At 43.0% G+C, this 13696-nt stretch overlaps 1 protein-coding gene and 1 pseudogene across 12 annotated transcripts in view; one reads left to right on the plus strand and one right to left on the minus strand.

Moving 5' to 3' along the window:
• The window catches only part of LOC100460604 (probable palmitoyltransferase ZDHHC11B), a 56477-nt gene that overhangs the window by 8444 nt on the left and 34337 nt on the right, over positions 1-13696 (minus strand). For 9 of the 12 annotated variants that reach the window (XM_054555327.2, XM_054555326.2, XM_054555325.2 and 6 more), the window contains one exon: positions 10640-10674. The exons of 1 other annotated variant lie outside the window; for it this stretch is intronic. In XM_054555327.2, coding sequence (XP_054411302.1) covers positions 10640-10674 — 35 coding nt within the window. Of the gene's footprint in view, positions 1-8416; positions 8478-10639; positions 10675-13696 lie in introns of all 12 variants that reach the window. 2 more of the 12 variants (XM_054555335.2, XM_054555330.2) reach the window with 1 other exon arrangement.
• LOC129059305 (signal peptidase complex subunit 2-like) lies at positions 10931-13074 on the plus strand (annotated as a pseudogene).

Raw genomic sequence — 13696 nt, forward strand, 5'->3', positions numbered from 1 at the left:
AATAAACAATTCACAAGTTTTAAATTGTGTGTAGTTCTGAGTAGCATGATGAAATGTCATTCTGCCCTGCTGTGCCCATCCAGGACATGAATCATCCTTTTGTCCAGCGTATCTATGCTGTATACACTATCTGCCCATTAATGTACAGGAAAAAACATAGTGTATACAGGGTTTGGTACTATCTACAGTTTCAGATACTTACTGGCAGTCTTGGAACGTATCCCCCACAGATAATGGGGGAGCAGGAGACTACTCTATTTAAAGAAATAATGGCTGAAAACTTTCCAAATCTAATTAAAGAAATGAATCTACACATCCAAGGAGCTCCATGAATTCCAAGCAGGCTATACACCAAAAGATCTACGCCAAGACACATTACAGTTAGATTGTCAAGACATAGACAATGAGAGAATTTTGAAGGCAGGCAGAGAGAAGTGACTAACCAGAATCAAGAGATCCTCAACAAAATTATCAGGTGATTTCTCATTAGAAACTAAGGAGGCTCAAAGGCAGTGGGGTGACATATTTAAATGCCCTGGAAGGGGGAAAATACCTGTCAACCAAGAGTTCTATATGTGACAAATCTATCCTTCCAGAATAAAGCAATAACGAAGACATTCTCAGATAGACAAAAATTGAGGGAATTCATTATCAGTAGACCTACCCTAAAAGAAATGTTAAAGAAATTATTTAGTCTTAAATGAAGAGACACTAGACAGTAACTCAAAACCATACAAAGAAATAAAGAACATTGGTAAAGAAATAAAGAACATAGGTAAATATACAAGTCAATAATATTGTACTTTTGGTTTGTAACTCTTTTTTTCTATATAATTTGAAAGCCAAATTCATAATACAATAATTATAAATATTGTTAATGGGTGCACACTGTATAAAGATGTAATCAATGACAACAGCAATATAAAGGGTGAGGGATTGAGATGGATAAAAGCAGTGTTTGTGTACTATTGAAACTAAGTTGGGGCTGACTGTAGTGGCTTACTCCTGTAATCCCAGCCTTTGGGAGGCTAAAGTGGGAGGATCTTGTGAGACCAGGAGTTCAAGTCCAGCCTGGCAACATAGTGATACCCCATTTCCACAAAAGATAATTTAAAATTAGCCAAGTGTGGTGATGTGTGCCTGTAGTCCTGGTTACTTGGAAGGTTGAGGTGGAAAGATTGCTTGAGCCCAGGAGTAGGAAGTTGCAGTGAGTTATGACTGCGTACTCCAGCCTGGGCAACAGAGTGAGTCCTGTCTCAAAAAAAAATCTAAGTTGGTATTCAAACTAGGGTGTTATAAGTTTAAGACATTAATTATTATCCCCAATGTAACCACTAGGAAGATAATTAGAAAATGTACAAAAAATAAAGAACAAAGGGATCAAAATGGAACATTACAAACATTCAACTAAAGATATTTTAAATGGGCAGGAATTGAGAAATAAAAATATATATGATATAGACAATGCAAAAAGCTAAATAGCAGAAGTGAATCATTTCTTATCAGTAATTACTTTAAACTATATACATATATATATATATATATACACACACACACAGATAGATAGATTGAACTTTTTAATTAAAAGTCAGAGATTGGCAGATTGGATTTTTAAAAAGCTGAAGTGCCTGTGGACAAAGATGCTGAGTTAAAGGAGATTGTCTTCCTTACTGAGTAACAGAGAAGCTCCCGGGCCACAAGATATGGAGGGTCCCAGGGGCAAGGGTGAGGAGCGAGGATGGGGGTGGGATGTGAGGTTAAGCACAAGGGTTGTAGCTAAGTGTCCATATATGGAACATGTTGCTGACCCCACACAGCAAGCAGCTAGCCTCTGCCACCCCACAGGAGATAAGAAGGGTCTGACGTCAGGACACCAGAGGTGTGGCAGGTGGGAGAATGGGGGAGGTGCTGGAAAGGAAAGAGTGGGGCTAGTGACCATAATACTGAATAACTAGAGCCTTTCGTGGGAGAGGGAGTACTTACGTCTCAGAACTTACTAAGCTATGGGAAGTAAGATGATAAGAAATTAGTGCAGGGATAGACAAACTGATGAGTGGAATTGACTAGACAGCCCAGAAATCGACTCAAATACGTGCATAAATGGAATTCAGGACAGAAGCAGCTTTTTAAGCCAGTGGGGAGAGGACCTACTCAATGAATGGAGCTGGAAACAATACAAATCCGTAGAGGAAAGAATGAAGTTAGATCTCTACCTCACACCATACACTGAAATCAACCAAAGATAAAGACTTGGCTCTCAAAATCAAAACTGAAAACCCTTAGTAGAAATAATAGATGGCTATCTTTTGGATATTTTGGTGGAAAGATTCATTAATCAAGAACAAAAAGCATTATTTATACAATATGTATAAACATGACTATATTGTCATGCATGATCTGGTTTCTAGAATGGTATATTAAATTAAACATGGAGTTAAGCTGCACATGGACAGACTCTATCTGTAATTCACCCAACTGACAAAAGGTTTGTATAAAGAATATATAAAAACTCATATAAATCAATAAGAAAAGCACAAAGAGTCCAATGGAAAAATGGACTAGGGACATGAGCAAGTGCTTCATGGAAGAGAAAACTCATATGGCTCACATGTGTTCAGATTCATTAATAATGAAGGAAATACTGAAGTAGGCCACAATAAGCCACCAGTTCACACTACTCAACTGTCAATTCCAAGTGTTGGAGAGGACACGAAGCAATAGGAATTCTTATACCCTGCTGTGAGAGTGTAACATGTGCAACACCTTTAAAAAACTGTGGCCTTATCTCTGAGAGCTGGACATTCTAGCAATTGCACCACTAGGAATAGCCTCAGGAGAAATGGTTGCACCTGTACAACAGGAGATCTGTCAAGATCGAGCAGCACAGCTGGGTAGCAAAAAACTGGAAGCCATCTCCATGCCCAACCATACCAGAGGGGTAATTAAGTGTGGTACAGGGTGGAACAGCCACAGAAGCAAACGCAAACAGACTACAGCGACACACAATGTGGACAGACCTTGGCAATTTAGTACTAAGTGAAAAAAGTGATTCCCCAAAGATTTCAGATACTACATACACACAATGTCCTTTCTGTTAAAAAAAGAAAAAAGAAAAAGTAACCAATGTATTGCACGTACATATGTACTCTTTAGGAATATACATCTATATCTATATAGATATCTAAGGAACAAAATTTGAAGGAAAGCAAGACAATGAAGAACATGAGCGGGGTGCAAGGACTTGGAATGGGGGCCCCGTCAGCAGACAAAGACGATGTCAGACTCTGCTTTTGTTGTTGGTGCTTCCTCCACTATCATAAATAAACAAAATACGGAGTCAATGAACGAAGCAGGTCACTCACAGATCAAGGATGAATCTGTTCCCACCGAGGATTGGGATTCGTGTGACTCTGGGCACCTGGGATCCAAAACAAGGGGAAAGAGGCAACCAGCATTCACTGGGCATCCCAAAGCCAGACCCTGGGCAGTGACGTTCACAACTCCAGGAGCTCACACACAACCTTCTTGGGAAGAGATACTAATATCCCCCATTTCCTTGTGAGGAATAGGGGCTCAGAGTGGTTTAAAAACTTATGAGGTTATAGAACCAGCAGCATCTCCACACTGGCCCCAAACCAAGGTCTGTCTGATGCCAAAGTCTAAATGCAGGTTACGATGCCAATTAGTTTCGGATCGCTCTGCTAAGAGGAGCTTTGGATTCCTGTGAAGAGTGAGAGAGGTGGGCCTGGGATGCCTCTGGGGGATATCAGAGCAACAGGATCAGACGCAGGTCCTGGACTGAGCCTGCAGCTAAGAGAAGGCCACAGGCCGGGTCTGGGTGCAGGCCAGTCCCCATCAGACTCTCAGTGACTGTGGCCACTGGGGTTAAGGGCCAGGGTGTGACCTTCCATGGTCAGAATGGGGCTCTCCTAAGTGGACTGAAAGACAAACCCGAGATCTTCAGGTGGGTCCTTCTGAATCTCTGGTGCCACAGAAGGAAAACTGGGCACTGCAGCCCGATGGGGATGGGAGGGGTCAAGTTGTGCAGCCTCCCTCTCGCTGTGCAGCCTCTTGGGAGGGAGCACGCAGGACATCTGAGAGGACCTGCTCCCTTAGCCTTAGACCCTTTGCTGGCTGTATGAGTGCTCAGCTCTCAGTGCAGAGAGACAGCCCTATGGTAGCTGCATCTGCCCTTCTCTCCTCTCCTAGCTCCTCTGCTCTGCCCGAGCTGCCCTCTGGGTGTGGGTTCAGACCTGTCCTCACATCCTGTGCTGTGTCCTCCATGCTCCCAGCCATGCCCCACTTCCAGGCTCCCTCACTCAGTTCCCCTTGGACGTCTGCATGTGTCTCCAACACACTTACATGTTCCATCTTTTTATTTACTTATTTTGAGACGTAGTCTCACTCTGTCACCCAGGCTGGAGTGCAGTGGCATGATCTTGGCTCACTGCAACCTTCATCTCCCAGGTTCAAGCGATTCTCCTGCCTCAGCCTCCTGAGTAACGGGATTACAGAAGCATGCCACCAAACCCAGCTAATTTTTTTTTTTTTTTTTTTTTTTTGAGACAGAGTCTTGCTCTGTCACCCAGGCTGGAGTGCAGTGGCACAATCTCGGCTCACTGCAAGCTCTGCCTCCTGGGTTCACACCATTCTCCTGCCTCAGCCTCCCAAGAAGCTCGGAGTACAGGTGCCTGCCACTACACCTGGCTAATCCTTTTGTATTTTTAGTACAGACAGGGTTTCACCGTGTTAGCCAGGACAGTACCTCAATCTCCTGACCTCTTGATCTGCTGCCTTGGCCTCCCCACATGCTCCATCTTTTGACCATCAGTTACACACACACACACGCACACTATTTGTTCCTCACCTGTCTCCTATATGCACAGTTTCCCAACATTTTATTAAAATTTCAAACCTAAACAAGACTGGAAAAGGCTTTACAAAAAAATAAAAAACAAACAAAACCTGAACCCAGCACCTGCAAGCGACCAGGGCTAATGTTTGTCCTCTGCCCCATGACATAACTGTCTGCCCATCGCTCTGGTCTGCCGCATTTCAGACTGGTTGCAGACATCTGCACACCTCGCTGAGATGCACACATGACACTTCTGGCAATGCAGCACCTATTTTTGTGTTCTGTCTGCTTCCGTCACACACACACATATGTGTTTCATAATTGAAAATATTTTCTGTCCCTGACTTTTTCTTCTATCCCACACCCGCGTTTGTTGCTGTTGGAGCAGCACCCTTCAGGACCCTTCCTGTAGATGGTGTGCCTGTGTCCCCCAGATTCACAGGCTGAAGTCCTAACCCCAGCGTTGTGTGTCATAAAGCGGAGCCTTTGGTGTCAGCTCCCGAATGTGGGACCCGGATGACAGGATTTGTGAGTGCCTTCAGAACAGGCATGTGAGTCAGATCTCACTCTCCACTCCCTGCTATGTGAGGACAACCAGAGGAGGCCATTGGAGAACCAGGAAGGGGCTCTCACCAGACACCCGATCTGCCAGTGTCTTGAGCTGGGACTTCCCAGGCTCTGGAATGGTGAGAAATACATGTTTGTTGCCTAAGCCCCCGGTGTGTGGTATTTCTGTTGAAGCAGGCTGAACAGACTAAAACACCTATGAATGCTCACAATTAGTCAAACAAGCAACTCAGAATATTGTTGTAACCTCCGCTGTGGAGGAAGACTCTGTGCTGCTCACTGGAGGGAAGAGGCCAGTGGCTTTAGGGATACCCCAGATGACGAGGTCCTTTCTAGATGCCAAACAGTGGCGGGGCTCAGGCTCAAGCCCTGGGAGGGAGACAGGAGCTCTTCATGATCCCCTCTTCTAGGAAGCTCAGGAGGAAGGAAAGACCATGTGTCAGCAAAGCAGGGTCTCGCTTTGGGGAGGAGCTCACAACAGGCCATTAAGGCTCCAAAGTTCCGGACAAGCACCACTACCATGGTTTCTGCTTGTCAGCAGATCCCAGGAACAGGCAGCTCCTGGTAGGTTGTGTGAGTGCTAGGAGTGTGCTACACAACAGACACCACCTGGGCATGACGCTCACATGGAAAGCACCCTGGATGCTTGGTAGGGGGATGATGCAAAGGAACAGCTCCAGACTCCACTGGAAAATTAATACAAGCCACTGAATGAGGTGCTGGGGATTAGGGTCTTCACATGGGAAATCCTGCTCCCTGTTCCCACTTTCATTCCAGCTGGTCAGCTACATCCACCCATTCCCTTCGACATCCCACAGCAAACACGCAGACCAGAATACCCCCCATAAGTTTGTCTAATATCCACCACTAGACATACCATAAATTCCTACACATTTCCCACAAAATAGACCTGTGATTAGCAACATCACACCTCACAGGCACTTAATGAATGGACTTTCCCCCTGTGGCAAAGCATGACATGATTTAAACAAAGTCCCTGATCGCTAGAAACAGACGTTTGTAATGTGCCCAGCAGGCAGAGCCTGAAGTAAAAGGCTGTGAGTGAGTCTATAAGGTGGACCAGCTGGATCCAAACTGTTAGGTGACCCTGGAAGCATATTCTGTGACCAAAAAAAGGGTTATAATGGTAATTTATCACCTGTTGCATCTAGAGGCTTTGTAAACTCATGTGGTGTTGGTGTAACACTTTTCACATTCAACAAGGTTAGCTCATTCTCTTATGGAGAAGACTTGAATGAAATGAAGAAGGCTTCCAACAAAGAGGAATATGATTTAAAGATGGAGTGGTTTATGCCCATCAATATCTTATCTTTTAACGGAACAATGTAGAGTTTAAAACGCAGGTGCCTAAAGAGGTGTATTAAATGATCATTTCATTTAGAAAATGGGTGTAATACACAGAAAAAATGTGAAAAGGGAAGCTGCAGGAAGTGCCAATCAAAATGCCTGCAGTAGCCATTGGTGGGTGGGGGGACCGTGAGTGACTTAGGTTTTTACATCAAGAATTTTTGCAACTTCCCTATTTTCTATTTCGAATGTGTACTGATAAAACATATATATTTTTTCAAAGTGAAAGGTTACAATCCTGGTCACAATTAATTTTCTATCATTCTTGCCAGAAATGGATAAAAGAGAAAATGTCTTAGTTTTTATCTAATATTAGAACCATAGGCTATACTTTGAAGTAAAATTCAAAATAACCTGGATTCACTAAATCAAAGAAAACCAATTTACAAGGAAAATTAATGGGTTTTGTGAAAGAGCATTTTCACACTAAGTGATATGTAATCCTTGATTGCTGAAACTAGGCAAAACTCTTCAGCAATTCTCAGGTTTGAGAAATTGATGAATGGGGCACTTCTCCTGGGCTACCTTTTTCTGACCCAGGAAGCTGCCTGCCTCTTGAGCTGCAGAACCCAGCTGGCCTTCCCTGGCCTGGAACTCTGGCACTGACCCCAGCACGTTTCTGTGAAGGGCGGAGCTTCTGGGGCAACTCAGGAAGAGCAAGGCAGGAACTTCCATCCTCTGCCCACCTGGGGGAGACGGACTTCTGGGTCCTTATGTGGCTCCCAGTGGAGTTGGGATGCCAGGGAAACACTATCGGCCACTCTCAAAATGAGGTGTATATTTAATGCAACTTTGCTCCAAATTCCAGGTTTCCTGGAACGGAAACAAAATGTATTTTCCATATAAATTTTAAATAAACTTAGATGAAAAAATTAAAGTTTAAAAATTGTCAAAACTTTTAGAAATGAAAAAACCTGAGAATGTGACTGTCAGACATTACAATGTAGCTCAGGAAGGTCCAGTAATTAAAACAGCATGGTTTAGGACACAGATCAACAAGGCAGAAATAAACGTGTAGAAACAGATCTGAGTCTAGTGCTTATGGCAAGCACTAGAAAAGGGGGCCTCTGAATTAGATGGAAAGGTGTATTCTTTCATAAATGAGGTGGTAACCATTAGTTAAGTCTTCAAGATAAAGTAACCTTAGCTCTCTCCCTGTATGCAAAAATAAGTTCAAGATGGCTTGAAAATCAAAATATAAGGAAAATCAAAACAGAAAAATTACAAAAATATCAGCAAAGAGTTCTGGATGATTTTTGTATAACCCTGGAGTAAGAAAGACTTTTTAAAGCAAGACAGGAACATTTGACAACTGACTTCACAAAAATTTATGACCTTCACATTGTAAAAGACATGATAAACACAAAATTTTAAAAGACAGACTGAAAGAAATACGTTGGAAACACACAGATCAGAGAATTACTATCCCTAATGTGCAAAGACCACTTAATATCGACAATACAAACAACTCCATTTAAAAGTGTGCAAACATTTGAAAAGCTAATTCATACAAGAGGAACTGTGAAACGGTAAAAAAACGAATGACAATATGTTCAGTCTCATTAGTAATGAGGAAAATGCACATTGAAACAATTAAAAGTGTTATTTGGATAAAACTAAAGATACCTTGCTAATATCTGGTGCTGAAAAGAGTGAGGAAATTGAAGGAAATTTGCGTTGTTCGAACCTTTTGGTAAAGTAAGCAAAAAGAAACTATGAGGATTTAAAATGCAAATGCCCTTTGACTTTTAAGTGTTCTACAGAAACAAAACAATATTGTCAGTATCTGACAACCTTGGCACAAAGGTGCTTCTTGCAATTTTGTTTGCAAAACCTAAACTTGGTCATAAACTTAATATCCCATAGTGAACAACGGTTGACTAAGCCATGGCATATGCACATCATGAGAGGGTGAAGTTCCTGACAAGAAGAAGACACATCTATATGAAACGTCATGAGTGTAATCCATGCCATATTGTTGAAGAAATTAAAATTCAGGAAGGGAGGTGCAGAATATTTTTAACTTATACTATCGTCTTCAAACTGATACAATGAGCATGTAATAAGGTTATAAGTTCTAAGTATAAGTTAGGTATTAAATTCTCCCCCATCTAAATGTTGCTCCATGGCCAGACACAGTGGCTCATGTCTGTAGTCCCAGCACTTTAGGAGGCTGAGGCAGGCAAATCGCCTGAGCTCAGGAGTTTGAGACCAGCGTGGGCAACATGGTGACACCCCATCTCTACAAAAGTCGGCTCAGCGTGGTGGCGTAAGCCTGTGGTCCCAGCTACTTGGGAGGCTGAGGTGGGTGGATTGCAAGAATCCAAGTGGCAAAGGTTATAGTGAGCTGAGATTGTGCCACTGCACTGCAGCCTAGGTGACAGAGTAAGACCCTGTCTCAAAAAAATAATAAAAAATAAAAAATAAATGTTGCTCCATGATCCAGGGCAGCTGGGTTGGGAGGATGAGGCCAGCTGGGTGCACTCATCTGTGAGGGGGAGACCGGGAGACATGCGGTGACCTCAGCAGTCTGGGGTCCCAGGTGCCTCTAGAGGAACCCCGAGCAGCTCCAAGCCATGAGGTGTGGGTGCTCCTTCTTCCCAGCACGAGCAGCCTCCCTCACACACCCTCCCTGAATAATGTCAGCCATGTCTCTGGGCATACGTCCACTGGGCCCTCCCTGGTTTGGCCATCTGGCCCCCCTGAGCAGCATGACCTACTGGAATGGTGGCAGAGACCCCAGAGGTCCTGGGCCAGGACAGCTGCAGCTGCTGGGTGCCCAGAGAGGATGGGGCTGTTCTGTGCAGGCTGGTGCGGGCGCTTCCCCTGTGGGGCCAGCTAGGACTCACTGCAGTGACGAGAGGAGTATGGCAGGCAGGGTGGGGACTGGGATGTGAGGTGAAGGCAGGAAGGAGGCTGTGTCAGTGTGAGACAGAGTGTGTGAGTGTGCATGTGACTGTGTGCGAGTGTGTGTGTGCACGCGTCCTGTGTCTGTGCACCTGGGGTGGTTTGAGCCGATGACTCTTACCTTTCCATTTTATTTTATTTTAGATTGTATTAAATGGTTCTAGATGAAACTTATTGTAGAGTGTAGGAGTGCAATATCTAAACCCTGAAACTCTGGGAAATATTGTATAAAGTTGCTTTTTAAAATATAAAGTTAATATGTGTTCATTTTATGGAAAGGAAAATGAAATAGCAAACAAAGAGTAAATAATTTACTCAGCATCATGTGTGAGTAGATTTCTTATCACTCTGTGTTCTGTGAGAAGTGTATCCTGTACTTGAGATTCTCGGGAAGAATATGCATTTGTCATGGCTGCACAATTTTATTTCATCATGGGAACAGGGTACCCTTTAGAATGTGTGCTTAAAACTGGATCATGGTCCTCTTTATAAGGGTCTTCTTTCAGCTTTGTAGTTTGGAGGGTGAAAAAGTGGTGTGCAGTTGGGCTGGAATTGTGCAGTGTTGGGGCAGAGCTGTCATCAGTGGATGTATTTAGAGTTGAAATGACAAGATCTGACTCTCAGTGAAACACTATTAGAAACACTAAAAAACATTCAGGCTCACAACATTACATGTGTTTAAAGAAAGAAAATAACTACGCTTGGCCTTATTTTTGTGCATAAGTTCAAATGTTAGTTATAAAGAATTCTATAATTTTTTCAAGTAAGATCAGTGCAATAAGCTCCATGAATGGCTATAAATGTTGAGTGAAGCATGTCTATTTTCCATTATGTCATCAGATTATTTGAACACGTTAAATAGAGGACATATTTTCCTAAGTAATTTGAGTTAAGGCAAGTGTACAGACAGATAAAACATTCCCATTAAACTTACAAACTTACCCAAGTGTAGATGTACTCGGGGCATCATCTGCTTCCTGTGGGGGAAAGGGAAGCAAAATTCATAGGATGAACAAAGACCTTGTTGACTTTAAACTTATTCTTAAACGAAATTCAAGTTCATTACTAGTCAGTTCTGAGTAATGGTACTTCAAGGTTGCCTGGATCATGGAATAGGATTTCAGTGGTGGCACAGCACCCTTCCTCCCAATCCTTGTATTATGGGCTGAACTATATCCTCCTCCAAATTCATAGGTTGACATCCTGACACCCAGTACCTCAGAACGTGACTACATGTGGAGACGGGATCTTGAAAGAGGTAACTGATGTTAGATGAGGCTATTAGAGTGAGCCCTAATCCAGAGTGACTGGTGTCCTTTTATGAAGGGGAGATGGTGACAGAGACACAAACAGAGGGAAGACTGTGGGAGGACACAGAGAACAGGTGGCCATCTACAAGGCAAGGAGAGAGGCCTTGGGAGAAACCAACCCTGCAGACGCTGCTCTGGGACTTCCAGCCTCCAGATATGTGAGAAAATACATTTCTTGTTCCAACACCCCATATGTGGTCCCAGCTTGTGGAATCTCTAGCAAAGAAAAACACCTGCTACATGTGCACACACATGTTGTTTTCAGTGCTCTTGGGTAAGAACCTGGGAGTGGGAGTGCTGGGTCATATGATAAGTACATGCTCAGCATCTGAAACTTTGCCAAACTGCTCGCCGATGTGGCATCATTTTCCATCCCCATGAGCAACGGCTGAGACTTCCAGTTCTCCCATGTCTTCACTAACACTTGGTATTGTTCATCTTCTTTTTAATTATCTTTTTTAGAGACAGAGTCTTGCTTTCATTGCTCTTGGGTAAGAATCTGGGGGTGAGAGTGTTGGGTCATATCATAAGTACCTACTCAGCATCAGAAGCTTTGCCAAACTGCTTGGTGATGTGGCATCATCTTCCATCCCCATCAGCAATGGATGAGACTTCCAATTCTCCCACATATTCACCAACACTTGGTATTGTTCATCTTTTTAAAAATTATTTTTTTTAAAGATAGGTTGCCCAGGCTGGTCTCCAACTCCTGGCCTCCAACAATCCTTCTGCCTCCTTGGACTCCCAAAGTGCTGGGATTTCAGGCGTGAGCCACTGGGCCTGGCTTATCTTGTTAATCATTTTTATTGTAGCCTTTCTAACATGGGTGCCATGCTATCTTATTGTGGTTTTAGCTCGTGGATCCCTGATGGGAAATGAGGTTGAGCACCTTTTCATGTGCTTTGTCATTCACATTATTGCCTTGTGGAAGTTTTGTATTCAAACCTTTTGCCCATTTGAAAACAGAGTTTTCTTATTACTGAGTTTTGAAAACTCTTTCAATATTCTGGACACAAGTATATGACTTGAAAATATTTCAGTCTGTGGCTTATATTTTCATTCTCTTAATGGTATCAATCGAAGGGAAATTTTTAAATGCTTAAAGTCAAATTTATTCTTTTTTTCCGGAAATAGTGCTTTTGGCATCTATCAAAGAAGACACTGCTTAACAGAAGATCACAAAGATATTCTCTGGAGGGAGACTCAGAGGCGGAAAAGATGGCAGCAGCAGCTGCACGGGCTGGAGGAGGGGCGGTAGCGCAGGCGGCGGTGGGGCTGGCGGGGGTTCCAGCTGCGGGACAGGCAGTGGCCGTAGCGGCATGTTGCATAAGTGGAAGATAGGTGATATGCCTGTAAAAACTGACAAGTGGGATGGATCAGCTGTGAAAAACTCTGGATGATTCTGCCAAAAAGATACTTCTGGAAAAATATATATACGTGGAGAATTTTTATGTAATTGACGGTCACCTCACCATCTGTACAATGTCCTGTTGCTTTGCCATAGTGGCTGTGATTTGGGATTATATGCATCCCTTTCCAGAATCCAAGCCCGTTTTGGCTTTGTGATGATGGGAATTCTGACCATTTAGACCTCATCTAAGGAGAAGATCATCTTTCTCGTGGCCCACAGAAAAGAGCCTACAAGAGTGGATTCTGATGCTAGTTGGGAGCTGCCCTCCAGTCTTAAAAGGTTTGATGGCAGATATACCCTGAAGCTCACCTTCATCAGCGGGAGAACAAAGCAGCAGTGGGAAGCCGAGTTCACCAAGTCTATGGCTGAATTTTTTTGACCCTAGTGGGAGACTGGTCATGGATGCATGAGCCTGAAATGTCCAGGCTGCATGACAGTCTCCCCATGGGAAGAAACATCAAATAGCCAATTCTAAAGGTAGCCCTCTTTCTGCTGGATCTTGCTGAATTACTGAACTGGGGGTTGGGGGAGATAAAAAGAACTTAAAATGGGTAAAGAACTGTTAAAAAGTCCATGTTTTGTCCTGAAATGTTAGTCTATTCTGGATACATAGGATTTTCTGACACAGCTATGAGAAGTTGTAGCTCTGATGTCTAGCTGTGGTAACCTCAGTATGCTGTTTGCATTATTTTAATTTGCTTTTCTGCAAAAGCATTTTTGCTAAAAGCTGTACAGACTTTTCCCTTTGTACCTACCAATACTTTATATACCATAGCTTTGTGCCATGCAGCATTTTAAGATTCAATTTTTAAAAATTATTAATGTGTCGCTGTCTCTATTAATTCCTATTTCCACATGTGTTTCCTTGAAGAATTCAGGACACAACTCCTTCCGTATGACAGCTTTCCTTCACACACTATTTTTGTGGGTATGTATATATCTCACTTGGGGAAAACTTTAAAAACACATTTTAAAAACACGTAGCTTTTTAATTTGTTTGAAACAGACCTTCTGCCTGTTACATTTTGTGCTCTTAACCAATTTAAGAGGACAACTGTATATTTAGTGTTAAAAAAACATATTCTGTGAGTTTTCTAGGGAGGTTAAACGTTCCTCTCTATATATGAGGTCTCTGATTCCGCATTGCTCTCTAGGTGGTACTGAGCTGTGTGTGTGTGTTTGGCATGCGGTTATGCAGCTGCTGCAGCACACTCATTACAAGCGCTTCCATTTCTTTCCATTGCCTCGCCTTGCCACCTTCCATTTAAGCCAAACACC

This window comes from Pongo abelii, chromosome 4 (assembly GCF_028885655.2).
Source record: "Pongo abelii isolate AG06213 chromosome 4, NHGRI_mPonAbe1-v2.0_pri, whole genome shotgun sequence".
NCBI classification, from domain to species: domain Eukaryota; kingdom Metazoa; phylum Chordata; class Mammalia; order Primates; family Hominidae; genus Pongo; species Pongo abelii.